The 27,629-nt window shown below is 45.0% G+C and overlaps 2 protein-coding genes and 1 non-coding gene across 4 annotated transcripts in view; 1 reads left to right on the top strand and 2 right to left on the bottom strand.

Moving 5' to 3' along the window:
• zanl (zonadhesin, like) overlaps positions 1 to 18,517 on the bottom strand; it is a 37,278-nt gene extending 18,761 nt beyond the window's left edge. The window contains exons 1-61 of the mRNA XM_061293500.1: positions 18,245 to 18,517; positions 17,412 to 17,437; positions 16,861 to 17,010; positions 16,518 to 16,786; positions 15,187 to 15,271; positions 14,961 to 15,113; positions 14,716 to 14,880; positions 13,991 to 14,088; positions 13,836 to 13,914; positions 13,569 to 13,664; positions 13,119 to 13,312; positions 12,892 to 13,033; positions 12,530 to 12,774; positions 12,275 to 12,423; positions 12,019 to 12,147; positions 11,788 to 11,926; positions 11,549 to 11,690; positions 11,232 to 11,428; positions 10,999 to 11,137; positions 10,853 to 10,900; positions 10,584 to 10,777; positions 10,357 to 10,498; positions 9,990 to 10,234; positions 9,735 to 9,883; positions 9,479 to 9,607; positions 9,248 to 9,386; positions 9,009 to 9,150; positions 8,692 to 8,888; positions 8,459 to 8,597; positions 8,313 to 8,360; positions 8,044 to 8,237; positions 7,817 to 7,958; positions 7,450 to 7,694; positions 7,196 to 7,344; positions 6,940 to 7,068; positions 6,709 to 6,847; positions 6,470 to 6,611; positions 6,151 to 6,347; positions 5,919 to 6,057; positions 5,773 to 5,820; positions 5,504 to 5,697; positions 5,277 to 5,418; positions 4,915 to 5,159; positions 4,659 to 4,807; positions 4,403 to 4,531; positions 4,172 to 4,310; positions 3,933 to 4,074; positions 3,616 to 3,812; positions 3,383 to 3,521; positions 3,237 to 3,284; positions 2,968 to 3,161; positions 2,741 to 2,882; positions 2,379 to 2,623; positions 2,124 to 2,272; positions 1,868 to 1,996; positions 1,632 to 1,770; positions 1,393 to 1,534; positions 1,076 to 1,272; positions 843 to 981; positions 314 to 406; positions 29 to 222 (exon numbers count right to left, since the gene is read on the bottom strand). Coding sequence (XP_061149484.1) covers positions 29 to 222; positions 314 to 406; positions 843 to 981; positions 1,076 to 1,272; positions 1,393 to 1,534; positions 1,632 to 1,770; positions 1,868 to 1,996; positions 2,124 to 2,272; positions 2,379 to 2,623; positions 2,741 to 2,882; positions 2,968 to 3,161; positions 3,237 to 3,284; positions 3,383 to 3,521; positions 3,616 to 3,812; positions 3,933 to 4,074; positions 4,172 to 4,310; positions 4,403 to 4,531; positions 4,659 to 4,807; positions 4,915 to 5,159; positions 5,277 to 5,418; positions 5,504 to 5,697; positions 5,773 to 5,820; positions 5,919 to 6,057; positions 6,151 to 6,347; positions 6,470 to 6,611; positions 6,709 to 6,847; positions 6,940 to 7,068; positions 7,196 to 7,344; positions 7,450 to 7,694; positions 7,817 to 7,958; positions 8,044 to 8,237; positions 8,313 to 8,360; positions 8,459 to 8,597; positions 8,692 to 8,888; positions 9,009 to 9,150; positions 9,248 to 9,386; positions 9,479 to 9,607; positions 9,735 to 9,883; positions 9,990 to 10,234; positions 10,357 to 10,498; positions 10,584 to 10,777; positions 10,853 to 10,900; positions 10,999 to 11,137; positions 11,232 to 11,428; positions 11,549 to 11,690; positions 11,788 to 11,926; positions 12,019 to 12,147; positions 12,275 to 12,423; positions 12,530 to 12,774; positions 12,892 to 13,033; positions 13,119 to 13,312; positions 13,569 to 13,664; positions 13,836 to 13,914; positions 13,991 to 14,088; positions 14,716 to 14,880; positions 14,961 to 15,113; positions 15,187 to 15,271; positions 16,518 to 16,786; positions 16,861 to 17,010; positions 17,412 to 17,437; positions 18,245 to 18,327 — 9,063 coding nt within the window. The 5' untranslated portion in view covers positions 18,328 to 18,517. The remainder of the gene's footprint in view (positions 1 to 28; positions 223 to 313; positions 407 to 842; positions 982 to 1,075; positions 1,273 to 1,392; positions 1,535 to 1,631; positions 1,771 to 1,867; positions 1,997 to 2,123; positions 2,273 to 2,378; positions 2,624 to 2,740; positions 2,883 to 2,967; positions 3,162 to 3,236; positions 3,285 to 3,382; positions 3,522 to 3,615; positions 3,813 to 3,932; positions 4,075 to 4,171; positions 4,311 to 4,402; positions 4,532 to 4,658; positions 4,808 to 4,914; positions 5,160 to 5,276; positions 5,419 to 5,503; positions 5,698 to 5,772; positions 5,821 to 5,918; positions 6,058 to 6,150; positions 6,348 to 6,469; positions 6,612 to 6,708; positions 6,848 to 6,939; positions 7,069 to 7,195; positions 7,345 to 7,449; positions 7,695 to 7,816; positions 7,959 to 8,043; positions 8,238 to 8,312; positions 8,361 to 8,458; positions 8,598 to 8,691; positions 8,889 to 9,008; positions 9,151 to 9,247; positions 9,387 to 9,478; positions 9,608 to 9,734; positions 9,884 to 9,989; positions 10,235 to 10,356; positions 10,499 to 10,583; positions 10,778 to 10,852; positions 10,901 to 10,998; positions 11,138 to 11,231; positions 11,429 to 11,548; positions 11,691 to 11,787; positions 11,927 to 12,018; positions 12,148 to 12,274; positions 12,424 to 12,529; positions 12,775 to 12,891; positions 13,034 to 13,118; positions 13,313 to 13,568; positions 13,665 to 13,835; positions 13,915 to 13,990; positions 14,089 to 14,715; positions 14,881 to 14,960; positions 15,114 to 15,186; positions 15,272 to 16,517; positions 16,787 to 16,860; positions 17,011 to 17,411; positions 17,438 to 18,244) is intronic.
• Positions 18,518 to 20,721: 2,204 nt separating this feature from the next.
• On the top strand, positions 20,722 to 20,803 carry trnas-uga (transfer RNA serine (anticodon UGA)). Its single transcript has one exon. It is a non-coding gene; the product is annotated as a tRNA-Ser (tRNA).
• A 545-nt stretch (positions 20,804 to 21,348) lies between these two features.
• On the bottom strand, positions 21,349 to 26,492 carry lg1h4orf54 (linkage group 1 C4orf54 homolog). Of its 2 annotated transcripts, none has more exons than XM_061293678.1 (2): positions 22,578 to 26,492; positions 21,349 to 21,779 (listed from the first exon to the last, which is right to left on the bottom strand). In XM_061293678.1, exon 1 carries the CDS (start codon positions 26,269 to 26,271, stop codon positions 22,585 to 22,587), a length of 3,687 nt encoding a protein of 1,228 aa, XP_061149662.1. In that variant the 5' UTR covers positions 26,272 to 26,492; the 3' UTR covers positions 21,349 to 21,779; positions 22,578 to 22,584. The 2 variants fall into 2 exon arrangements, with proteins under 2 accessions (XP_061149662.1, XP_061149653.1); XM_061293669.1 differs by having other exon boundaries at positions 21,349 to 21,776; positions 22,578 to 26,491.
• Between the last annotated feature and the right edge of the window lie 1,137 nt (positions 26,493 to 27,629).

Here is a 27,629-nt window from a genome sequence, read left to right as displayed (position 1 = left end):
GACATATTTGTAGTTAGGTTTTATGTACCTCATAATAATTATTATTGTGATCCAAGCAGCCACATTTCTCCAGTGGCACACAGTATTTCCCCTTGAAGACATAGCCTGGTTTGCAAAAGCAGCCGGTGATGCAGGGGCCGCTGCAGTTGGTGGAGGGTTCCATGCAGGTAGGGATGCAAGATGGGCCACATTCTATGTACTCTGCATTGGGAGGGCATTGAACTGCACAGGGGAAAAACATCAATGGGTTGGTTGGTGTTCAGAAATCCGCAATTATATTTATTATAAAAGGCTTTATAAAAATGTGCTATACTTGGTGTCGTTGTTGGGTTAGGTGTCGTCCATCCTGGAGTTGTTGCATTTGGCGTAGGTACTACTGGAGTTGTTGGTTCAGGTGTAGGTGGTCCTGCAATGAAAAAGATTGTATTTAGAACAGATACTAGTAATTCACTGGTGTATTTGATGTGTGAAAATACGGGGCCAAGACTAGTGATTGAGTTCAGGAACAATGCTAGAGTCGGTTTAACAGCGTGAGAGTGTCTGAGCATGAGTTTTGACTAACAACAGCTCTTTTGTTTTTGTGGGTTTGACTGTCTCGTTCAAAATTAGGATAAATGGGTGTAGGTGATTGTAGCTCTGCTTACCCACATTCAATTTAATCCGACCGAATTGCTCCTTAAAAAAATCAGTTCAGTCACCCGAGAGGTGTAGTTGGTCTCAGAGTTCTTGGTCTGGGTGTTGTTGTACCCAAGATGTCGACTTTCATTTTAAATGAGTCTGACAACAATTGTTTTTGTCCTGTGGTTAAATGAAGAGGAAAGGTTGAAAGGATATGTGCTTACTTGTGGGATAGCAGCCCAACTCTCCCCCTTGGACTTGGCACTCGTGCATTGGGGGGCATTGAGATGCCTGACAGGTAAGCAAGGGTGCGTCACACCGACACTTCAAGTTACAGTCCTCAACATAGAACTCCTCTCCGGGCTGACAGACAGGCACAGTCGATACAGTATATCATTTAGGTTTTGGGGGGTGTTACACAGTCCGAGTGTACAGGTACTTGTCCTTCTCGCGGTACCTGATAATATTGGCCATTGGAGTTTGTACAGCCACACGAGGAGTTGGTGACACATTTGCCAGCGCTCAGGATGTAGCCGGGATTACACACACAGGACTCAGCGCACGGTCCGCTGCAGGAGGAGGGTCTCCCTGTACACGTCTCCTGACAGGGGTCTGCGCAAGGCTGGTAATGGCTGTTTGGGGGGCACCTAAAAGCTGTGCGGCGAATGAGGTGACTCAAGTCAGAGGCATGTCTTTCAGTCATTAAGATCTGGGCACACTGAGCGGGAAGGCCACAGGAGAATTCAATGTCAACAATCTACACTTTGGACTCACGACAGAGGGTTTCGTTCCTCCAGGGTCTGATGTTGACCCCACGGTCCTGGCACTCATTGACGTAGGCTTCGATGGCTTCGCACAGAATGGCATGAGTGCCATTGAGCACGCAAAGGTCAAAGACACAGTCCTTGAAGTAGTCCTGAACACACAACCAGCACGCTACAACCCAATTCCCAATTGCAAGACAACATTCCAACTTTGGGCAATGTGCCTCTGTCCGAGATCTTGTGACTTACATTGGGGTTGATCTTGGCGTGACAGGCAGCAAAAGGGCCGTTTTTGTTCAGCAGGATGCCACAGTATCCAGAGCTCTCATAGAGCTTCTGCTCCTCTGCATCACATCCGGGATGAGTGGTGTTTGGTTTTTTGTTACACCTTGTGCAAAAGGAAATAGTAGACGCAAGACAATGTTCAGAATCTGGAATGATCGAATATTTGGCAATTACATTGAAAAATAAAGAGTAAGACTGACTCTGGATCAGTGTTCCAGCTGTTTCCAAAGTCATTAGGACTGTTGGTCAACGATCCATCTGGCTTGCGGAAGTCGTCTTTAGCATCGCCGTCGTAATCGCCACACAATCCGCACAGTAGACTCTTATAGCTGCGGACGACATGTCACAAACTCTTTCAATCCAGAATTTGAAAAGCAAGGGCCTTAAACATTTGCAATTTGATGATGGTCAACAGCAGAACTACCATAACAACATGTTACGCTCCGTTACACTTACTCTTTAATCACTTTGATGTCCATGAAGTGGTTTCCGTCATAGCGCACAGTCACACCAAAGTCCAAGGACACGGTGTAGTGCTTTCCTGATTTGAACACAGAACCGCCTGGAAACGGATTCACTGGGAGGTTGACTTTGATTCCATTAACCTGGATGTGGAAAGCAGGTGAGAGTCAGAACTGAGCAGGCAAGGCAGCAAACCAAATGAATCAGTATGATCATAGGCTGGACCAAATTTCCCTCATCCCTACTTACCTGGACAGCACCACCTTTGAAGATGGAGACACGACCAGATAGAACATACACATGAACCGCCTTCACGTAGGAGATGCTGGGTCTGTTGTAGCGGTTTTCATTGTCAGCGTTGACAACAAAGAATGGTAACGCGGACTTTTTGCAGACTGCGGTCATCTGGTAACTGCAGTTGCCCATGAAGTTGTACTTGCGCTTATCAAAGGTGGTGTAGTGTGGATCACCGGAGGCAATGCACGAAGAGGTACCTTGATGGAAAACAAGTTCTTTGTGTGACATTCGGATTGCAGACAATAAAGATTCTCAAGACTCCTTACTGATCAAGCAGGGAAGTTTAAAATGACAAGACGTCCTTGGCGTGTTACCTTTTGGGTAGCATCCGGCGACACCGTTAACCTCGCGACACTCCTCTGTGGGATCGCAGCTATTATCCACACATTCCAAAGTGTAGTTCCCTGCACAGCGACAGAGCTTGGAGCAGCCGTCTCCAAATACAATCTCACCAGGCTAAAAGACAAAAGTCAGCAACTTGGTAAGGAGGTAGTGCCTTACTTTTCACTACAAGTCTTGGGTATGGTGTACCAATACTGACCTCATAATAGTTGTTATTGTGATCCAGGCAGCCACATTTCTCCAGTGGAACACAGTGTTTCCCCTTGAAGACATAGCCTGGTTTGCAAAAGCAGCCGGTGATGCAGGAGCCGCTGCAGTTGGTGGAGGGTTCCATGCAGGTAGGGATACAAGCTGGGCCACAATCTATGTACTCTGCATTGGGAGGACACTGATCTGCACAGGGAAAAATCATCAATGGGTTAGAAGCTACTGAGTAGATTTATTAGGATTTTACACACGACACCATACTTGGCTTTGGTGTAGTCGGCCTCGGAGTTGTTGGTCTGGGTGTTGTGCCTAAGGTGTCATTGACATTCATTTTAAATAAGTATGACAACAATTGTTTTTGTCCTGTGGTTAAATGAAGAGGAAAGGTTGAAAGGATATGTGCTTACTTGTGGGATAGCAGCCCAACTCTCCCCCTTGGACTTGGCACTCGTGCATTGGGGGGCATTGAGATGCCTGACAGGTGATCAAGGGTGCATCACACCGACACTTCAAGTTACAGTCCTCAACATAGAACTCCTCGCCGGGCTGACAGACAGGCACAATCGATACAGTATATCATTTAGGTTTTGGGGGGTGTTACACAGTCCGAGTGTACAGGTACTTGTCCTTCTCGCGGTACCTGATAATATTGGCCATTGGAGTTTGTGCAGCCACACGAGGAGTTGGTGACACATTTGCCAGCGCTCAGGATGTAGCCGGGATTACACACACAGGACTCAGCGCACGGTCCGCTGCAGGAGGAGGGTCTCCCTGTACACGTCTCCTGACAGGGGTCTGCGCAAGGCTGGTAATGGCTGTTTGGGGGGCACCTAAAAGCTGTGCGGCGAATGAGATGACTCAAGTCAGAGGCATGTCTTTCAGTCATTAAGATCTGGGGACACTGAGCGGGAAGGCCACAGGAGAATTCAATGTCAACAATCTACACTTTGGACTCACGACAGAAGGTTTCGTTCCTCCAGGGTCTGATGTTGACCCCACGGTCCTGGCACTCATTGACGTAGGCTTCGATGGCTTCGCACAGAATGGCATGAGTGCCATTGAGCACGCAAAGGTCAAAGACACAGTCCTTGAAGTAGTCCTGAACACACAACCAGCACGCTACAACCCAATTCCCAATTGCAAGACAACATTCCAACTTTGGGCAATGTGCCTCTGTCCGAGATCTTGTGACTTACATTGGGGTTGATCTTGGCGTGACAGGCAGCAAAAGGGCCGTTTTTGTTCAGCAGGATGCCACAGTATCCAGAGCTCTCATAGAGCTTCTGCTCCTCTGCATCACATTTGGGATGAGTGCTGTTTGGTTTTTTGTTACACCTTGTGCAAAAGGATACACGCAAGACAATGTTCAGAATCTGGAATGATCGAATATTTGGCAATTACATTGAAAAATAAAGAGTAAGACTCACTCTGGATCAGTGTTCCAGCTGTTTCCAAAGTCATTAGGACTGTTGGTCAACGATCCATCTGGCTTGCGGAAGTCGTCTTTAGCATCGCCGTCGTAATCCCCACACAATCCACACAGGAGACTCTTATAGCTGCGGACGACATGTCACAAACTCTTTCAATCCAGAATTTGAAAAGCAAGGGCCTTAAACATTTGCAATTTGATGATGGTCAACAGCAGAACTACCATAACAACATGTTACGCTCCGTTACACTTACTCTTTAATCACTTTGACGTCCATAAAGTGGTTTCCGTCATAGCGCACAGTCACACCAAAGTCCAAGGACACGGTGTAGTGCTTTCCTGATTTGAACACAGAGACGCCTGGAAACGGATTCACTGGGAGGTTGACTTTGATTCCATTCACCTGGAATGTGGAAAGCAGGTGAGAGTCAGAACTGAGCAGGCAAGGCAGCAAACCAAATGAATCAGTATGATCATAGTCTGGACCAAATTTCCCTCATCCCTACTTACCTGGACAGCACCACCTTTGAAGATGGAGACACGACCAGATAGAACATACACATGAACCGCCTTCACATAGGAGATGCTGGGTCTGTTGTAGCGGTTTTCATTGTCAGCGTTGACAACAAAGAATGGTAACGCAGACTCATTGCAGACTCCGGTCATCTGGTAACTGCAGTTGCCCATGAAGTTGTACTTGCGCTTATCAAAGGTGGTGTAGTGTGGATCACCGGAGGCAATGCACGAAGAGGTACCTTGATGGAAAACAAGTTCTTTGTGTGACACTCGGATTGCAGACGATACAGATTCTCAAGACTCCTTACTGATCAAGCAGGGAAGTTTAAAATGACAAGACGTCCTTGGCGTGTTACCTTTTGGGTAGCATCCGGCGACACCGTTAACCTCGCGACACTCCTCTGTGGGATCGCAGCTATTATCCACACATTCCAAAGTGTAGTTCCCTGCACAGCGACAGAGCTTGGAGCAGCCGTCTCCAAATACAATCTCACCAGGCTAAAAGACAAAAGTCAGCAACTTGGTAAGGAGGTAGTGCCTTACTTTTCACTACAAGTCTTGGGTATGGTGTACCAATACTGACCTCATAATAGTTGTTATTGTGATCCAGGCAGCCACATTTCTCCAGTGGAACACAGTGTTTCCCCTTGAAGACATAGCCTGGTTTGCAAAAGCAGCCGGTGATGCAGGAGCCGCTGCAGTTGGTGGAGGGTTCCATGCAGGTAGGGATACAAGCTGGGCCACAATCTATGTACTCTGCATTGGGAGGACACTGATCTGCACAGGGAAAAATCATCAATGGGTTAGAAGCTACTGAGTAGATTTATTAGGATTTTACACACGACACCATACTTGGCTTTGGTGTAGTCGGCCTCGGAGTTGTTGGTCTGGGTGTTGTGCCTAAGGTGTCATTGACATTCATTTTAAATAAGTATGACAACGATTGTTTTTGTCATGAGATAAAATGAAGGGGAATGGTTGAAAGGATATGTGCTTACTTGTGGGATAGCAGCCCAACTCTCCCCCTTGGACTTGGCACTCGTGCATTGGGGGGCATTGAGATGCCTGACAGGTGATCAAGGGTGCGTCACACCGACACTTCAAGTTACAGTTCTCAACATAGAACTCCTCTCCGGGCTGACAGACAGGCACAGTCGATACAGTATATCATTTAGGTTTTGGGGGTGTTACACAGTCCGAGTGTACAGGTACTTGTCCTTCTCGCGGTACCTGATAATATTGGCCATTGGAGTGTGTGCAGCCACACGAGGAGCTGGTGACACATTTGCCAGCGCTCAGGATGTAGCCGGGATTACACACACAGGACTCAGCGCACGGTCCGCTGCAGGAGGAGGGTCTCCCCGTACATGTCTCTTGACAGGGGTCCGCGCAGGGCTGGTAATGGCTGTTTGGGGGGCACCTAAAAGCTGTGCGGCGGATGAGATGACTCAAGTCAGAGGCATGTCTTTCAAAGTCATTCGGATCTGGGCGCACTCAGAGAGAAGGCTACAAGAGAATCCATAGTCAACAATCTATACTTTGGACTCACGACAGAAGGTTTCGTTCCTCCAGGGTCTGATGTTCACCCCACGGTCCTGGCACTCATTGACGTAGGCTTCAATGGCTTCGCACAGAATGGCATGAGTGCCATTGAGCACGCAAAGGTCAAAGACGCAGTCCTTGAAGTACTCCTGAACACACAACCAGCACGCTACAACCCAATTCCCAATTGCAAGACAACATTCCAACTTTGGGCCATGTGCGTCTGTCTAAGAACTTGTGACTTACATTGGGGTTGACCTTGGCGTGACAGGTGGCAAAAGGACCGTTTTTGTCTAGCAGGATGCCACAGTATCCAGAGCTCTCATAGAGCTTCTGCTCCTCTGCATCACATTTGGGATGAGTGCTGTTTGGTTTTTTGTTACACCTTGTGCAAAAGGATACACGCAAGACAATGTTCAGAATCTGGAATGATCGAATATTTGGCAATTACATTGAAAAATAAAGAGTAAGACTCACTCTGGATCAGTGTTCCAGCTGTTTCCAAAGTCATTAGGACTGTTGGTCAACGATCCATCTGGCTTGCGGAAGTCGTCTTTAGCATCGCCGTCGTAATCGCCACACAATCCGCACAGTAGACTCTTATAGCTGCGGACGACATGTCACAAACTCTTTCAATCCAGAATTTGAAAAGCAAGGGCCTTAAACATTTGCAATTTGATGATGGTCAACAGCAGAACTACCATAACAACATGTTACGCTCCGTTACACTTACTCTTTAATCACTTTGATGTCCATGAAGTGGTTTCCGTCATAGCGCACAGTCACACCAAAGTCCAAGGACACGGTGTAGTGCTTTCCTGATTTGAACACAGAACCGCCTGGAAACGGATTCACTGGGAGGTTGACTTTGATTCCATTAACCTGGATGTGGAAAGCAGGTGAGAGTCAGAACTGAGCAGGCAAGGCAGCAAACCAAATGAATCAGTAGATCATAGGCTGGACCAAATTTCCCTCATCCCTACTTACCTGGACAGCACCACCTTTGAAGATGGAGACACGACCAGATAAAACATACACATGAACCGCCTTCACGTAGGAGATGCTGGGTCTGTTGTAGCGGTTTTCATTGTCAGCGTTGACAACAAAGAATGGTAACGCAGACTTTTTGCAGACTGCGGTCATCTGGTAACTGCAGTTGCCCATGAAGTTGTACTTGCGCTTATCAAAGGTGGTGTAGTGTGGATCACCGGAGGCAATGCACGAAGAGGTACCTTGATGGAAAACAAGTTCTTTGTGTGACACTCGGATTGCAGACGATACAGATTCTCAAGACTCCTTACTGATCAAGCAGGGAGGTTTAGAGTGACAAGAGGAAGGTCCCTTGACGTGTTACCTTTCGGGTAGCATCCGGCGACACCATTAACCTCGCGACACTCCTCAGTGGGATCGCAGCTGTTATCTACACATTCCAAAGTGTAGTTCCCTGCACAGCGACAAAGCTTGGAGCAGCCGTCTCCAAATACAATCTCACCAGGCTAAAAGACAAAAGTCAGCAACTTGGTAAGGAGGTAGTGCCTTACTTTTCACTACAAGTCTTGGGTATGGTGTACCAATACTGACCTCATAATAGTTGTTATTGTGATCCAGGCAGCCACATTTCTCCAGTGGCACGCAGTGTTTCCCCTTGAAGACATAGCCTGGTTTGCAAAAGCAGCCGGTGATGCAGGAGCCGCTGCAGTTGGTGGAGGGTTCCATGCAGGTAGGGATACAAGCTGGGCCACAATCTATGTACTCTGCATTGGGAGGACACTGATCTGCACAGGGAAAAATCATCAATGGGTTAGAAGCTACTGAGTAGATTTATTAGGATTTTACACACGACACCATACTTGGCTTTGGTGTAGTCGGCCTCGGAGTTGTTGGTCTGGGTGTTGTGCCTAAGGTGTCATTGACATTCATTTTAAATAAGTATGACAACAATTGTTTTTGTCCTGTGGTTAAATGAAGAGGAAAGGTTGAAAGGATATGTGCTTACTTGTGGGATAGCAGCCCAACTCTCCCCCTTGGACTTGGCACTCGTGCATTGGGGGGCATTGAGATGCCTGACAGGTGATCAAGGGTGCGTCACACCGACACTTCAAGTTACAGTCCTCAACATAGAACTCCTCGCCGGGCTGACAGACAGGCACAATCGATACAGTATATCATTTAGGTTTTGGGGGGTGTTACACAGTCCGAGTGTACAGGTACTTGTCCTTCTCGCGGTACCTGATAATATTGGCCATTGGAGTTTGTGCAGCCACACGAGGAGTTGGTGACACATTTGCCAGCGCTCAGGATGTAGCCGGGATTACACACACAGGACTCAGCGCACGGTCCGCTGCAGGAGGAGGGTCTCCCTGTACACGTCTCCTGACAGGGGTCTGCGCAAGGCTGGTAATGGCTGTTTGGGGGGCACCTAAAAGCTGTGCGGCGAATGAGATGACTCAAGTCAGAGGCATGTCTTTCAGTCATTAAGATCTGGGCACACTGAGCGGGAAGGCCACAGGAGAATTCAATGTCAACAATCTACACTTTGGACTCACGACAGAAGGTTTCGTTCCTCCAGGGTCTGATGTTCACCCCACGGTCCTGGCACTCATTGACGTAGGCTTCAATGGCTTCGCACAGAATGGCATGAGTGCCATTGAGCACGCAAAGGTCAAAGACGCAGTCCTTGAAGTACTCCTGAACACACAACCAGCACGCTACAACCCAATTCCCAATTGCAAGACAACATTCCAACTTTGGGCCATGTGCGTCTGTCTAAGAACTTGTGACTTACATTGGGGTTGACCTTGGCGTGACAGGTGGCAAAAGGACCGTTTTTGTCTAGCAGGATGCCACAGTATCCAGAGCTCTCATAGAGCTTCTGCTCCTCTGCATCACATTTGGGATGAGTGCTGTTTGGTTTTTTGTTACACCTTGTGCAAAAGGATACACGCAAGACAATGTTCAGAATCTGGAATGATCGAATATTTGGCAATTACATTGAAAAATAAAGAGTAAGACTCACTCTGGATCAGTGTTCCAGCTGTTTCCAAAGTCATTAGGACTGTTGGTCAACGATCCATCTGGCTTGCGGAAGTCGTCTTTAGCATCGCCGTCGTAATCGCCACACAATCCGCACAGTAGACTCTTATAGCTGCGGACGACATGTCACAAACTCTTTCAATCCAGAATTTGAAAAGCAAGGGCCTTAAACATTTGCAATTTGATGATGGTCAACAGCAGAACTACCATAACAACATGTTACGCTCCGTTACACTTACTCTTTAATCACTTTGATGTCCATGAAGTGGTTTCCGTCATAGCGCACAGTCACACCAAAGTCCAAGGACACGGTGTAGTGCTTTCCTGATTTGAACACAGAACCGCCTGGAAACGGATTCACTGGGAGGTTGACTTTGATTCCATTAACCTGGATGTGGAAAGCAGGTGAGAGTCAGAACTGAGCAGGCAAGGCAGCAAACCAAATGAATCAGTATGATCATAGGCTGGACCAAATTTCCCTCATCCCTACTTACCTGGACAGCACCACCTTTGAAGATGGAGACACGACCAGATAAAACATACACATGAACCGCCTTCACGTAGGAGATGCTGGGTCTGTTGTAGCGGTTTTCATTGTCAGCGTTGACAACAAAGAATGGTAACGCAGACTTTTTGCAGACTGCGGTCATCTGGTAACTGCAGTTGCCCATGAAGTTGTACTTGCGCTTATCAAAGGTGGTGTAGTGTGGATCACCGGAGGCAATGCACGAAGAGGTACCTTGATGGAAAACAAGTTCTTTGTGTGACACTCGGATTGCAGACGATACAGATTCTCAAGACTCCTTACTGATCAAGCAGGGAGGTTTAGAGTGACAAGAGGAAGGTCCCTTGACGTGTTACCTTTCGGGTAGCATCCGGCGACACCATTAACCTCGCGACACTCCTCAGTGGGATCGCAGCTGTTATCTACACATTCCAAAGTGTAGTTCCCTGCACAGCGACAAAGCTTGGAGCAGCCGTCTCCAAATACAATCTCACCAGGCTAAAAGACAAAAGTCAGCAACTTGGTAAGGAGGTAGTGCCTTACTTTTCACTACAAGTCTTGGGTATGGTGTACCAATACTGACCTCATAATAGTTGTTATTGTGATCCAGGCAGCCACATTTCTCCAGTGGCACGCAGTGTTTCCCCTTGAAGACATAGCCTGGTTTGCAAAAGCAGCCGGTGATGCAGGAGCCGCTGCAGTTGGTGGAGGGTTCCATGCAGGTAGGGATACAAGCTGGGCCACAATCTATGTACTCTGCATTGGGAGGACACTGATCTGCACAGGGAAAAATCATCAATGGGTTAGAAGCTACTGAGTAGATTTATTAGGATTTTACACACGACACCATACTTGGCTTTGGTGTAGTCGGCCTCGGAGTTGTTGGTCTGGGTGTTGTGCCTAAGGTGTCATTGACATTCATTTTAAATAAGTATGACAACAATTGTTTTTGTCCTGTGGTTAAATGAAGAGGAAAGGTTGAAAGGATATGTGCTTACTTGTGGGATAGCAGCCCAACTCTCCCCCTTGGACTTGGCACTCGTGCATTGGGGGGCATTGAGATGCCTGACAGGTGATCAAGGGTGCGTCACACCGACACTTCAAGTTACAGTCCTCAACATAGAACTCCTCGCCGGGCTGACAGACAGGCACAATCGATACAGTATATCATTTAGGTTTTGGGGGGTGTTACACAGTCCGAGTGTACAGGTACTTGTCCTTCTCGCGGTACCTGATAATATTGGCCATTGGAGTTTGTGCAGCCACACGAGGAGTTGGTGACACATTTGCCAGCGCTCAGGATGTAGCCGGGATTACACACACAGGACTCAGCGCACGGTCCGCTGCAGGAGGAGGGTCTCCCTGTACACGTCTCCTGACAGGGGTCTGCGCAAGGCTGGTAATGGCTGTTTGGGGGGCACCTAAAAGCTGTGCGGCGAATGAGATGACTCAAGTCAGAGGCATGTCTTTCAGTCATTAAGATCTGGGCACACTGAACGGGAAGGCCACAGGAGAATTCAATGTCAACAATCTACACTTTGGACTCACGACAGAAGGTTTCGTTCCTCCAGGGTCTGATGTTGACCCCACGGTCCTGGCACTCATTGACGTAAGCTTCGATGGCTTCGCACAGAATGGCATGAGTGCCATTGAGCACGCAAAGGTCAAAGACACAGTCCTTGAAGTAGTCCTGAACACACAACCAGCACGCTACAACCCAATTCCCAATTGCAAGACAACATTCCAACTTTGGGCAATGTACCTCTGTCCGAGATCTTGTGACTTACATTGGGGTTGATCTTGGCGTGACAGGCAGCAAAAGGGCCGTTTTTGTTCAGCAGGATGCCACAGTATCCAGAGCTCTCATAGAGCTTCTGCTCCTCTGCATCACATCCGGGATGAGTGGTGTTTGGTTTTTTGTTACACCTTGTGCAAAAGGATACACGCAAGACAATGTTCAGAATCTGGAATGATCGAATATTTGGCAATTACATTGAAAAATAAAGAGTAAGACTCACTCTGGATCAGTGTTCCAGCTGTTTCCAAAGTCATTAGGACTGTTGGTCAACGATCCATCTGGCTTGCGGAAGTCGTCTTTAGCATCGCCGTCGTAATCGCCACACAATCCGCACAGTAGACTCTTATAGCTGCGGATGACATGTCACAAGCTTTTTCAATCCAGAATTTGAAAAGGAGGCGCCTCAAACATTTCCAATTTGATGATAGTCAACAGCAGCACTACCATAACAACATGTTACGCTCCGTCACGCTTACTCTTTAATCACTTTGATGTCCATAAAGTGGTTTCCGTCATAGCGCACAGTCACACCAAAGTCCAAGGACACGGTGTAGTGCTTTCCTGATTTGAACACAGAGACGCCTGGAAACGGATTCACTGGGAGGTTGACTTTGATTCCATTCACCTGGATGTGGAAAGCAGGTGAGAGTCAGAACTGAGCAGGCAAGGCAGCAAACCAAATGAATCAGTATGATCATAGTCTGGACCAAATTTCCCTCATCCCTACTTACCTGGACAGCACCACCTTTGAAGATGGAGACACGACCAGATACAACATACACATGAACCGCCTTCACATAGGAGATGCTGGGTCTGTTGTAGCGGTTTTCATTGTCAGCGTTGACAACAAAGAATGGTAACGCGGACTTATTGCAGACTGCGGTCATCTGGTAACTGCAGTTGCCCATGAAGTTGTACTTGCGCTTATCAAAGGTGGTGTAGTGTGGATCACCGGAGGCAATGCACGAAGAGGTACCTTGATGGAAAACAAGTTCTTTGTGTGACATTCGGATTGCAGACAATACAGATTCTCAAGACTCCTTACTGATCAAGCAGGGAAGTTTAAAATGACAAGACGTCCTTGGCGTGTTACCTTTTGGGTAGCATCCGGCGACACCGTTAACCTCGCGACACTCCTCTGTGGGATCGCAGCTATTATCCACACATTCCAAAGTGTAGTTCCCTGCACAGCGACAGAGCTTGGAGCAGCCGTCTCCAAATACAATCTCACCAGGCTAAAAGACAAAAGTCAGCAACTTGGTAAGGAGGTAGTGCCTTACTTGTCACTACAAGTGTTGGGTATGGTGTCCTAATACTGACCTCATAATAGTTGTTATTGTGATCCAGGCAGCCACATTTCTCCAGTGGCACACAGTGTTTCCCCTTGAAGACATAGCCTGGTTTGCAAAAGCAGCCGGTGATGCAGGAGCCGCTGCAGTTGGTGGAGGGTTCCATGCAGGTAGGGATACAAGCTGGGCCACATTCTATGTACTCTGCATTAGGAGGGCACTGAACTGTGCAGTAAAAACAAAAAGGAGTGGATTGGCTTGTGAAAGATAATTACGGTATGGTCTAATCATGGATTCTCAAACTGTTTATGTGTGGAAAGTCCGCTTGACCAAATCTATCTGCACTAAACATTTGATCTGTGAGACAAAGTGCATCTTTGCATACTATGGATTTTTTGTTTGCGGTCCTTGAAGGAAAACATTTGTGTACGCAAAATATAAATATAGGGTAACGACTCGGGCAAAGCAAAGCATTGCATACCTGGGTTTGGCGTAGTTGGTCTCGGAGTGGTGGGTTTTGGTGTAGTTGTTCCATTAGTTGGAGTTGGCACGGGTGGTTCTGGCGTGGTTAGCTGACCTTTTTCAAGAAGAGTACTGTCAGTGTGCACAGAATCTTTGACATGAGAAGTAAAAAAAAATATTTTCCAAAATAGACAGATAATGAAAGAAATTTTAACACAAAAATGTATATTTCAGCCATCATGATTGTTGTCAAAAACCTTACTCTCCTTCCTGGCCACTTTCTCACCTTGACAGGCCATAACACACACAGCATCAACAGCAATATCGGTTTCTGCAGTCTCTCCATAGGTCCCCGAAATAACAAACTGAAATTCAATGTGAACAGTTTATTTTAATGCTCCATATCAGCACGCATACATAGACAGTAGCTGTAGCGTTTACCTGGATCGGAGCGTTGCCAAGGTAACGGACATTGGCAGGCTTCCAGCCTGGACCCTGGTTTCCAGTGACATTGAGGAGAGCAGCTCCCAAGACTCCCTCTGGTAAGTACAAACCGCAAATTCAAGACCAACAAGAAGAAGTCTGTTTGTCCGGAGTTCAGATTGAGTGGCATTCATCTGGGCCCCGGAAATTGGCAGAATCTGTGAAAGCAGCATGGTTTCCTGCCTGTGTGCGTTTTGCTGCTTGAGTTCCAAACTGATTTTTGTGCATCTTGTCTTGGCATCTATCCATCCATCTATTTTCCGTACCGCTTGTCCCCACAGGGGTCGCGGTCGTGCTGGAGCCTATCCCAGCAGTCATCAGGCAGCCGGTGGGGGACACACTGAACCAGTTGCCAGCCAATCGCAGGGCAAACAGAGACAAACAACCATCCGCACTCACACCTACGGACAATTTGGAGTGCTCAATCAGACTACTGTGCATCTTTTTGGGAAGTGGGAGGAAACTGGAGTGCCTGAAAAAAAAACACGCAGGCACGGGGAGACCATGCAAAATCCACACAGGGAGGCCTGGGGTAGAATCAAACCCGTGCCCTCTGAACTGTGAGGCAGACAACCAGTGCCCCACCCCGCCTGTGGTAGGTACCGTGTACATAATTTTTGAATTAATCTCTTGATGAACATTTCAGAACAGGTTTTTAGGGGGACATTTAAAATGTCTCTTACTTGTCATGATGAAGACACTGAGCTCCATGTTACGGCTGGTGCCATACATATAGTAATGGAATGTAAAATCAAGGCACCCAGAAGAAGTGTTTATCAGAGGACTTGTGATTTCTCCCTGAAGTCCGGGTGTAGCATAGGTAGAATCCATCAGCACGTAGGATCCCACTAAGAGGTCATTAAGGAGTCATGAGTTGCTTGGCTTGAAAACCTGATATGTAAATTATCCCTACTCCTATTCTACTTACATCCCGGCTTGGAGAAGTCATCATCAGGTCCGGTGCCTTCAGTCTCTGTTTGGCCACTCCATTGCTCAAAGCCAAATATTGTCTCGTCAGATGTGGAAAGAGTCCACCCACAGAGGTCGTCCAGGTTGTCAAAGTCGCAGCCTGAAACGCAAGCTGTGGAACAAACATTAGATTTCGCGTCCGTATGTTGTCGTTTACGTATGTCGTATATTGTGAGTTTACTTACTGGGACATGCTCCTTCGCTAATGACGATGTTGTCGAGTGCTGAATCGCAGGAAGTGGAGACGCCTCGCTGAGCCTCAAAGACAATCTAAAAGAACCCAAGAGACAATTTGGTTAATAATCTGAAAGGGTAATACATAACAAAATGCAGGGAGACAAAAGAAAAGCCTGAAAAATGAATTCAAGTAAAGTACAGATACCTGAAAATTCTACTTGAGTACAGTTAAGTATTTGCAAACCACGCATGTGAGAATGTTGAGGAGTGTTATCAAGCAGGTCCTGGGGTGTGGTTTCCTAAACAACCATATTTATCTTATTTATTCATTGTTTGTGCCTTCTTGTTTTTATTTTTTTGTGTTGTTTACTTGTTTGTATATTGTGTACTATGTCTTGTCACCGTGGGATAGTGGGAACGTTATTTCGATTTCTTTGTGTGTCTTGGCATGTGAAGAAATTGACAATAAAGCTGACTTTGACTTTTTTGACTTTGCTAAGACTGCTGCAACAGTTTTATGGTGGTTATAAAAGCAAGACAAGGGCACACAATTGAACTGCGACTGTATGAAGTGATAGCGCAAGCTGCTCTCTGCGCACGTGTTGTTGCACTGATAAGATATTGATCAGTGTACACTTTTCCATTCCTCACTACAAGGTCCAGAGCAAATCAGGGGTGGGGAACCAATTATCAATTTGAAACCATATTTAAGTCATAAACAGTGATTTTTGGTTTCGACAACCCAAACTAGCTCATGTATGTATTCAACTTGAATTCTATATATTGTAGTGTCATACTCTTACCCATACCCGATCTAGCAACATTAATTCACTCAACCGTATCCCTAACTTGACCTTTTGTACCAACCTCACCTTAGTTCTCAATTCTAACCTGCACCTCTAGTCCTCACCCTTAACCTAACTCGTACCAGCTCCCTCTGATCTAACCTTACTCGGGACCACAACTTCCAACTGCAACACTAATCCTTTAGACTACCCAAATTTAAGTCTCTAACGGTACTCCCAGCTCCAGCTTTGACCTGACTTCACACTTAAATTCAACCCCGACATTTTCATTACAATACGTTGTGTGACCCCGCTATTCTAAACATGGGATTCCGATTAATGTTTGTAGAATGTGAGTTAAGCAGCAGAATTCAACCATTTTTATCCATCTTATGGGCATTTTGACTGAAAATGACATCACGGTTGTCTCAGGTCACAACCAATCACAGCTCAGCTTTAGAAAACTTGTGAAAATTTCTCCTTATCTCAAACCCTTGTGGTGCTTTTGAAGCCACAATGTACTGTGTGCTGTTTGCTTGAACGTAAACACTTACAGTGAGTTCCTGATCACTTGAACTGGTCACGGTGACGGCACCCTTTAGCCACGATGGACTCTGGGATCCAGTTTTATTCCACAGCTCTTCCTGGCCATTTTGCCACTTTGCCATTAGCCTCAACGAATTGGAATTGTCCGGGCCGTACATGGAATATCGGAATTGGACACAGATCTGTTCTGCCGATGTTAAGAAGAAAGAAGGACTCAGCAGGCGAATTCTCTGTCTTTTTCCAATGTTGTCGGCTTCTTGATAGATGTAGAATCCATCTAGAAATAAAAATAGATTGGATTATTTTCACGAGTGAATTTACTGTTGACTGCTGATGAGGTGCAGCACTAACTTCCATCGGGGTAATCTCCTGGAGGACCCGTTCCAATTGTCGGGGTTGAACCTCTATGCCGGATCCATTCGCCATCGTCAAACGGGTCCTGTCGGAAGCTACAGAATGGCTCGTCATTGTTGTTGAAGTCGCAGGACGTCAGCACGGAAGCTGGGGAGACACAACACGGGAATCAACAAGAAAAAGGACTAGACTAAAGCTGGAACTGTCCAACTTGGACAGATCATCCTACTTTATTGTTGGCCCTCCATCCAATATAATAGTTGAGCTCACAATGGTGGTCATTGACCTCATTCACACACGTGCGGTATTTTTTTTTTTTATATATCTTTCTGTCACAGAAATTCTCAGAAAAAATATGGTTTATAATGATTGTTTTTCATGAGTGTTCTGATCAATTTCAATGTAGTGCGGTAAAAGTGCCATTTTGTTTGTGTCTATATTGCAAATTTTATACTAGAAAACTAAGGTGTTGTCATAGGATGGAAAGCGTTTGTTACATACTAAAAATTAGCGCGCTAGATGCTAATAAGACTGGTGCTTAAACTTACCATTGTTGGTGAGCACGCTCTGGAGGCTGAAAAAAAAGGACACAAATCAATGAGTTGACAAATGTCACACCTTAATATGACAAACTTATATTTAACAAAGTTATAAGACTTCTCTTTTATGATTTTAATGCGTCAAAACCTTTTTTAAAAAATATATATTGTATTATATATTAATACATAGATGATTATTAAATAATGTGATCTACTTTGAGAAACATTTTTTACAGGTTCAAACATTCAAACATTAAAGTAAAAGTTATCATTTTTCATACAGCTATGATATATGTAATAGTTGAATCACAATAGTAAAATATTAAGTTTTTGGTTTTAAATATATTTTCTCCAATTAATACTCATGTCTTGAAAAATGTTTGAATACCTCATATTGATTGCAAGATTATTAAAATAGCACTTGCCTAAGGGTAGTAGCTTAAAAGACACAAAAAGTGGGCTGTAAAAAAAAAAAAAAGATTTACTGGTGTAGCATTACTAAACGTAATTAAATCTAACGAAAAGAGTTAACATTTTATAATTTCTCTGTGAGTAGAACACTAATAAACATTTTAAACTGTTATGTAATATAACACTATAATCCTCGTAATAGATCGAGGAATAGAGGGATCGAAATTGCTTGATTAATTTAGCAAAAAAGGACATTTTAATTCAATTTAATCTTAATTAAAATTAAATAAGTGTGCTATACTAGTGCATCATTATTGAAAAAAACACGTTGAAGAAAAAAAAATAGCATTTAAATATCTCTTTTCACTGAAGATGTTTTTATTAAATTGTTAAAGCCATTTTCTCCTGACCCTCCACAGTTATGGACTCACCTCTGCTGCTTTGTAAGTGGACACATCCATAAGAGCAAAATAAGAAATCGCATTGTGCCCATGGCTAACTGTGCAGTTAGCATGGAAAGAGGACACAGGGATACAGTGGGCGACTTTATATATATATCCCCACGCTGTACTGTCCTTACACTGTGAATGGCCCTTGGGTGGAAACTGTAATGTGTTTACTGTGATTGTTGCAAAATGTGTAAATAAGTAACAGTGCATGATATGGACTGGGTGTGTTCTTTGTAAGTGTGTGGCTGATTTTTGAACTCGAAGCACTTCACATAGAGGGTGTGGATTCTTGGCAGAAATTAGTGTATAAAATCCAAACTTCTTCCGTGAGTATAAATCTAGTCTGATCAGTGTACAACTACATCAATGATTATCTCATTCAATAATGACAGTGAATGTGTAAAAACAAGCCTCTTATTGTGTTGTAAAACAGCCCAAATATTGTACAATCCTCAAGTCACCCAGTTTTACAGAAATGTCTCGGCTGTTAAGGTGGTGCTCACTCTAACTTATTTTGCAAAAAACACACGGGAGCTCCTTATATTTTTTTAATTAAGAAATAGAATTTTTGATCCAATTAACTCTGAATGGCTCACTGAACTGAAGTTTTGTGTTGCTCTTGGGTCATGGAAAAATTGGAATTTCTATCAGTTCTTTTTTTCAGCTGCGGCTGGACTAGTCTCGTCATTTATCAACTCAGATCAAAGTGGACTTGAATGTAGTGTCTGAATGTAGGGTGTGTGTGACTGTGTGCATTACAAGTTTTTTTTTTTTTATCATACATAAGACAAGAATGTTCTTTTCTTTCCCTTAAGATCTTTTGACCGCTCCCTAAAGTCAACAGGCACTGCTGATCACAACACAATCACCTCAACTTCCTTTAAGTGCCTTGTTCTTGCTTCGCAACGTGGTACCAGCAACACAATAACATTTAGTGTCTCAAAGGGAGTGACTCATAGGGTAATCCCACACATTTTCTTGCAATAAAAAGCACCTTTATCAACCATGAATGGACTTTCGGCATCAAGTGATAACCTCTTCGTAAAGATGAATCAGGCAAAACTACTATAATAGTGTTACACGAGTACCACACCTTTACAGTAACGAGGATAAGAAGAATGTGAATTAAAAAAAAAAAAGCAATTAGGGTGGATGCTTGAAGAGCTGATGCTGAATTGAATTGCTGTAGAATCAAGTGAAAGAGGAAATGAACATTGTTTTATGTTCAAAAGTATTAAATGTGAGACTTAAAAGGAAATTAATTATAGTACTTATAGAATGACAATTGCTCAAATGAGTGCGACTGATGAACGACGCATTTTGCCTTGAGTAAAAACTACGCATTTAAGAATACTGAAATGTTAAAGATGAGCCAGTAAAATGTTACCACATTTTAATTCTTTCAATTTTGAAAAAAATAAGGTAAGGATTAGGGCAATATTTAGGAACTATTAATCTGTGTGACAATTAAGAGACAAATCTTTGGTGTAAAATCAGAAGTTGTTACAAATCTGGAGAGAGAATTTTATAAATACAATTTTTTATTTTAAAAACGTGTGTTTGTTTTATTGGTGCGTGAATATGATGAACAGATTGAATAAAAACTATGTGTGCACTAGTATATAGTTTTTTGCTTATTTTTTAAATTTGTCCACACGGACATGCCGTAGTGCAAAATGTACCTCTTACGACAGGCGACCAATTTGCGCATGCGCAGAAGAGCTTTTGGCGAAGCTGAGGCATTCGTCTCTTGCGCCATTGCCCCACTTGAACATTAACTAGTCAACTTGCTAATAATGTAAATAAGCACAACTGTGATGTCATTAGGTTACCTTCTAGAAGCAGTTCACCTTAATCATGTTCTCTTCAATAAAAGTCCCACTCCCGGTGGATACTTGCGTTTCTCGCCCCTTCAGATGCGTTAAAATGCATCTTGGTTTTATCAATTAGTCACCATTAAACACGTAAAACGTGACTGAATGTAAACTTGAAAAATACAGTATGGCCCTGATTTGTGTGTTATAAACGTAACACGGGCGCCTAAAAGCGCGGAAGGATATGTGAAGAACATAATAGTTTGCAACAGGCACTTTAAGGGGCAACCATAATGCCACTTCAGAGGTTCCGGGTAACAAATCAATTGTCATGCGTTCAATGTTAGATCGTGTCTTGAAGTGTTTCTTATGCAGATATTTTATAACAACAACAACAAAACAACAACATTGACTTATCACACGCGAGTGAAAGCCTTTTGACTTTCATCGTCAGAACGAAAATCCCTCGTGGGTGCGCTGACATCTGGCGGAAGAAAAGAGGCACGACCGTGGATTGGATTCCCGTACTACAAAAAGACAGAATATAGAATATACATTTTTTTTACGTATCAGAATACTGTTGAAAGTCATTTACGTACGACGTTATTGTATTACATAAAGCAATTCTATACCTTTTATATGACAGCTGCGATGGCCGAGTGGTTAAGGCGTTGGACTTGAAATCCAATGGGATCTTCCCGCGCAGGTTCGAACCCTGCTCGCAGCGGCAACCAATTTTTTTCTTGCGTGGAATATTTGATTTTTGTAAGATTAAAATTAATTAAAATAATAAACCAACTTTTCATACTCTCCCTTACATTACAGATGTATATATAATCTAATTAATATATCTGACTATATTAATTAAGTGTTATTGTTTAATGATTAACAAAAGATATAGTTAAATAATAATATAATTTAATATATGTATATAATATAATGTATTTTTAAGGAGAGGTTCAGCAGGTTCTTGATTCCCACTGCTGTCAGACTTTACAACACATGCAGCACCTGATCATGTGTTGGTTTCCTCGCCCACTAATAGTACTTGTTTTTGTTTGTGCACTTGTCTTTGTTTGTCTGTATTTCATCCATTTTTAAAATTTGAACATGTTTCTTGTATTCTTGCACTCTTGTACGCTGCTGTGACAAGAAAATGTCCCCACTGTGGGATAAATAAAGTTAAATCTAATCTAATCTGTCATACCTTTTTTTGATGAGTCAGACAGCTATGTAAATGGCTACGTTGAAATAAATGACCTACAAACTGAATTAAAAGGAAAGAGGGGGGGGAAAGATTTATTGAAGTGCTTTTCCAGATCAATTGCCAATGTGCAAATATGAGTTGAGAAAACAAAATATGTATTTGACCTGCAATATTTCCTTCACATTTTTTCCCTTTCAACATCACCACTCTCAAACAACCCTAACTTGCCTTACCATCAAAATTAAAACAAAATCTTCTTCCTTCCACTTACATTTCCCTTTCCACATGTTACATATAAAATACATATGAGGCAGCATATGCATATGAACATATCATTTAACCCGGATCCATTTGCAGCGTCACCCTGTAAACAACAATAATAGTAATATAAAATACACGTTACTATACATTCATTCCTATAAAAAGATGTGACAGTGAAACCAAAGCAGTCCAATCCAGAAGTGTAAAATGGCGGCCACACACGTCTTCCAGCCTGCTTGGAAAACACAAGCAAAAACAAGTCAAGCGCTGTAAACAAAAGGACTTAACTAGTAAGCAACCTACCCACCTTCATGCGCAATTTACCTTTTCATTTTTTGATGAATAACTAGTTATGAAATCAAAGACTCGTAAAAACTGTTCAAATAGTTTAAAAAGATGAATGGCAGCAAAAATTGTGAGAAATATCACAATTTTTAAAAAAGTGTAGACAATTTGTAATTTTAGTAATGACGATGCAAAATTTGCGCTTTCTACCTTCTTGGCGTTAGCAACTTGCAATGTTTGACCCAACCTACTATCTAATTACTTGCTTTCTTCTACACCAGACCTACCTACCTAACCAATGTTTCAGGATATGTTCGGCCTAAATAAAAATAACATTCTGCCCCTCTCTATGCAGGTCTGACAAGAAAGGGCAGCTCCCACGTCACATGCTGTGTTTATATAATTGGTGTTGATCGGAAGCTGTGAGAATTTGACTTGTCACTCTCGCTGTCTCCTATAAAAAGCCCGCTGAACCTGCCGCAACCCGCCTAAGCGGCTTCTTGACATTCAGCAGCAGCTGAAGGCAGCCCAGTTGGTCTGAGGCTGCCCTTGGGTCCTCCCGCCTCTGTCACGCTTTCTCTCTGGCTTACTTATCTAACTACCCATCAACATGTTTACATGCCTACCAACCAACTTTGCTACCTTGCAACTTAATCAAATTTAGGATATTCGCTTCGGGTTTCTCAGGAAGTGTATCATAAATGAATGTGGCCCTTTTTGTAGACTCAAATTGATACGACTGGCTCACCTCCTTTTCACCTATGCTCAACCACAAAGCTCATGGTGGTGCCGTCAAATGAGGGCGGGGCAATAATCCGTGGACCCTGCTGCGACGTGATGCTGATGACCGGCTGCTTGCCACCCAGGATGCCTTGCTGTGGTCTGGCGATGCTGACCACGTTCGGTGTCATGGAAGTGGCATTTCCAGTCGTCATGTAGGATGGCGTCTCCATGTACATACCCTCGGACTGGTGGGGTGGCGCCTTCTCCCCGCTGTCCATCAGCACCTGCGGCTGCACCAGCGTCCGAGTCGAAATCACAGGGGGCGACGTCATGAAACCGGGGTAGATCATGTAGGTGTGTCCGTACGCGGCAGCACCCAGGGCCAAAGGGGAAATTGGCATGGAAAGGGGAGTCATGGGAGGTTGGGGCATGGGAACCTCCACATACTGGCCCGTTTCTGGGTCAAAGAGGCGTCGTGTGGAGGGTTGAACCGGGGTGTCTACCAGGTAGTAGTTTCCACTGGTGGGATCCAGGAGCATCTTCCTCTGTGTGGTCTGGAATGGATCTAGCACAGGTGCAGGCGTGATGGCAGGGGAGATACAGTACACCTGGGGCTGATTTGTGGACATACCCGGTGGCATGGAGTGAAAAATAGTCGCTGGGGGGACATCGGTCGGGTGGGTTGCCATAGCAGTGTTGGAGCTTCTCTGGGACTGCTCTTCCTGACCTTTAGTGCCTGATGCCGGGATGTGCAAGGGAAGACAGGTTGGGCGGGACTGGCCGCTAAACACGGACAAGCCTTCTTTACTGCCGCTGGCCTGAGACTTGACCGGAATGGTCAGGTAGTTCTCATAGTCAGAGCTCTGCTCCGTGGCCAGAATTTCTTTTGATTCGCTGCATGTCTTTGTCGGACAGACTTTCAAGGATGTGGGTAATTTTGCCGACTTGGGGGCAAATGTTTTAGTTTTGTAAGACACAGGCGTGGTGGCATTGTTGGGCTGCAGAGTCTTGGCGGTAAGACCCATGGTGATGCCAGCAGACGCCTTGAGGCTGGAATTGACACTAGCGGCCACCGACCTGGCTTTAAGGGCATCGTCTTGGTCGCCAGTCGTCCTTAGCCAGCTCTCAACTGTTGGTGGCGTCTTGTTCAAGTTAGAATCCTTTCTTGCTATTTTTTCCACCACTGAGCCTCTCAGTGCTTCCTCCTCACTGTTCTCCTCACTTGCAATCAATGAGAGGACATGGCTGTCCATCAGGGGCTGTGGCTGGTTTTTCCTTTTCCATTCATTTTTGTCAAACACATAAAGCTGCTCCATTGTTTTCACTGCTGCCTGGAGCTTTTTCAAAGCCACCTGGTTTGACATTTGTTGCTTATCAGTGACCTCAAACATTTTTTCTTTCTTCGAAGCCAATGTGCTTTCCATTCTTAAACTCATCTCTTCTGTGGGATGTTCTATGATCCGCGGGGACACCTTCCCTGTCACTCTTTGCATTGACAAACTTTGATTGCCCTCTGGAGACAATGTATCTTCAGATAAGTCACCTTTGCTGCTGTTTATATTTACTGACTGACATTTTATCACAATGGGGGAAACAGATGTAGGATATCGACGGGCTTGGTGGCTGTCGGCGGTAGCGAAATCGGATTTATGATCTAATGAAACAAAGGTATAGGAGCTTTTAACCAATTTACGGACATCTCTAACTTGGTGTATGGGCGTCTGAAGCTTCCCTTTTCCATCTCGGATGTCCCGAATCATAAAATGAGGCACTTTATCCGAGGACTCACCCTTCAAACCTGCAGCCAGGACCCCCTGGCCTTTGGAGTCATTGGTCTTGACGGAATTGGCCGTGTGACAGCTCTGGAGATTAATTTTAATTTCTGGGGATTTGGATGCTGCGACACTCACACGGGACTCCGGTATGTTTAAAGTGTGGTCGGATCCAAGCTGGGACCCCTTATCCAGCTCCCCGCCACTGGCCACACGTTGGATGTTTGGCACAAACAAATGTGACATTTTAGTCAGTTTGCCTCCTCCGCTCGGTGAGTAGCGAATCCCCATTCCCTCAGGGGTTGGCGTCTCTTCTGGGATTTTATGGTTTTTATGATCCTGTGGAAACTCTAGCTGCTCATTCCTCCAGCTTCTGAAGGCGCTATTTTGGCTCCGAAGCAAAGCCCCTTTGGACGCCTCCATTGCACCCCTTATAGCATCCATTGCTTTCGCCGGCGCCTCCGACGGAGTGTCTCGCACCAGAGAGTCCCGTCTCGAGCCGCAATCCATACTGTCAGACAAGTCCTCGGCGCTGTCAGAGTTGCTCTCAGAGGGTTTGGAGCTCTGTCTTTGCAGTCCTTTGCCCCTGTGGCAGTCACCCTTGTGGTGGGGCTCCCTCATCTCCCCTCTTTCCATCCGGCGCTCCTGCTCAAACTGCATCTTTTTGGAAAGCACATTCTGAATGACGCTAGACGCGAAGATGGCTTTCTTGTGAGTGTCCTCCATGCTTTTCGAATTAGCAGTGGCTCCTCTGCCCCTACCTCCTTGCAAACTGTTAACGGTAATCTCATCCGTGGAATGTGATCCCGCTCCCGTGGGGTTTGGAGGGACGTTAGCGCGTCTTTCTCCGGTGGACATTCCCGATTTTACGTCGCAGTGAAAATTCAGGGTTTCTGTGAGGTGTATCACCTCGTTGTGTCCTTGACCAAAATTCCTCATTAGTTCGATTTTCTTAGTAGACGACGCACTTTGATGAGCTTCATTTCCATTCAGCTGCTCGGTAAAGTCACTGTTACTTCCCCCTCTTTCAGCTGTTGATTGGGAAACAAGACTCTGGCTCACGTTGGAGTACTTCAGGTCAACAAAAGTGGACCATCTGTTGATCCCACGCTCTGATGTGGAAGACTCACTGGTTGAAGTGCTGAAGTTGATGGCATCCAAGTAAGGATAAGCCAGGCTCTTGAAGGCTTTGGCCGTCAAGTTGCGCACCTCCTTGTCAGCGTCATCGAGCTCGCTGGAAGCACAACTGGAATACTCAGCGCTTTCCTTTGCGCACAATTTGCCGCCCGGTGCCGGAATGAGACCCTTTGCCCTATCACGCAGCCCCTCAATGTTCCCATCCACTCCCCCCGCTTCCGAGGGTCTCGTATCTCTGGCGTCTTTGGCATGATAAACAGTATTTTCTTGGATCGGGTCATTTATAGCCCGGGAAGTGGTTTTGATTGACAGGTGGACCTGTCCGCCACCCTGGCCACAAGCGCTAAACTGTGAGGACGGATCGCTTTCGTGCAGACTAGTAATTGCAGCCTCACCCTCCCTCTTCATCATCAGTACTCCATTGCAGTCAAACGAGGCGTAATCCACAAAGAACACCTGCTGGCCATCCTCCGCGTCCCACGTGGACGAGGAGGAGGAACCGGCACCCGGGTCCGAGTCTCCGTCGTGGCCGTCGGACAGCTCCGAGAGCCGGATGGCGTGCGTGGTGATGTAATGCGACTCATCCTCGGTTAACACGGTCACGTCGTCCTCGTCCTCGTACTCGTCGGAATCCGTTTCAATCCCCAAATCGGACATTTGTTGACCCACGTCTTCAAGCTCCTGCTTCCAAGGCTCAAACTCGCTCGACTTCCCGTCGGAATCTACAATTTGAAGGAGATCTGTCACCTCCCGGAGGGTCGGGGGCTGCGGCGGCGGAGGAGTCACCGCGTGGCTTCGCTCAGTCTTCATAGCAGGGAGTAAGAGCACCACGGGGTGCTGCTGCTGCAGACGATGTGGCGCACTAAACACCCCCTACTCCATTCCAGCTGACACGGAAGAGTATAAAAAGGGGGCGAGACATTATTAACCCCTGTCTGGGCCACATGATACTCTAAGATGTGAACCAATCAGAGGCCTTCCTCAAAATTAACTCATCCGTCCACGTTGTTCTCAAGCACTACAGGCAAAATCTGACTAAATTAATCACTCCTTTGTCAACAGGAACATATGTGGCGGGTGACATCATGAATGCTTCGAGTGCGTCGGCCTTTTCCGGGGATACGTCGCTCCCCGACATAATGCGACATCTGTCCCGTAAATGAATGCGAGTCCAACCACGATGCTGCAGTTTACTGAGGCACTAAGTTGTGAAACTCATCTGTGTGTTTAGGAATCTACTGTGCCCTGATGGCCAAGGGGGTCTTTGGGTTACAACCAGAAGATAGTTCCAAAGTCCAAACAAATACCAACGTAGACATCGGTGTCAAGGAAGTTTGTTCAAGTCAGACCTCTCATTGTGTAGAAGCTAATTTAGCTGAGTTGTTAGTGCAAGTTACAGAGAGTCTACAGGTGGGCTCTCACTTTTTCAATGTTAGCAGGACGTCTTTATTCCCCACAAATAGTCGAGGTTTACCAAATGTTGAAATTAGACGGACGAGATTCTACCATTTGCATTCTGTGAGAAGGGGAGAACATTTCCATTTCAGTTAAACATGGAAAAACAAATCTTACGTACAGTATGTTAGCTAGTTTTTAGCATGACAAAGCAAAATGGGACTACGATTTGCATTCTCGGGGGAAGAATATTTCCACTGCCATTTAAAAATTATTTGAAAGGTTCGACACCAGACATGATATTAAACGGATGGGACTCTACCATTTGAATTCTAGGGCGGGGTTTCTGTTTACATACACAGGCGCTATATTTGGCACAGTATTGGAGTGCAACTACAGGACTTGGGAGGATACTGTTTCTTTTGGAGACCACATTATAAAATGGTGGCCAAAAATAGATATTAATGTAGAAGTAAAAATATTATTACCATAACCATACTGTATAGTCTTTACGTAATTTATGTATGTACTCTCCTCCTCTTAATTTATTTTACAGCTGTCACTTAGCATTGTTTTTTAGCATCCAAGTGCATGTGTGTTTGTGATTGAGGTGGTTGAGGGGGGTAATAAAATGTCAGCTTTCACAGCATTATCGGGATCTCTTTAAGTAGAAGAGTACAAAAAATAAATGACATTGTAGCTTTGAACTAAAATGGTTGACTGTGTTGTCGCTAAAACATTCTAAGCACCCGAGAATTGGACAAATCCAAAAG

The sequence above is a fragment of the Syngnathus typhle genome, linkage group LG1 (genome assembly GCF_033458585.1).
Source record: "Syngnathus typhle isolate RoL2023-S1 ecotype Sweden linkage group LG1, RoL_Styp_1.0, whole genome shotgun sequence".
Lineage (NCBI taxonomy): Eukaryota > Metazoa > Chordata > Actinopteri > Syngnathiformes > Syngnathidae > Syngnathus > Syngnathus typhle.
The sequence above is the reverse complement of the archived record's forward strand: the minus strand, read 5'-3'. Positions and strand labels throughout refer to the sequence as shown.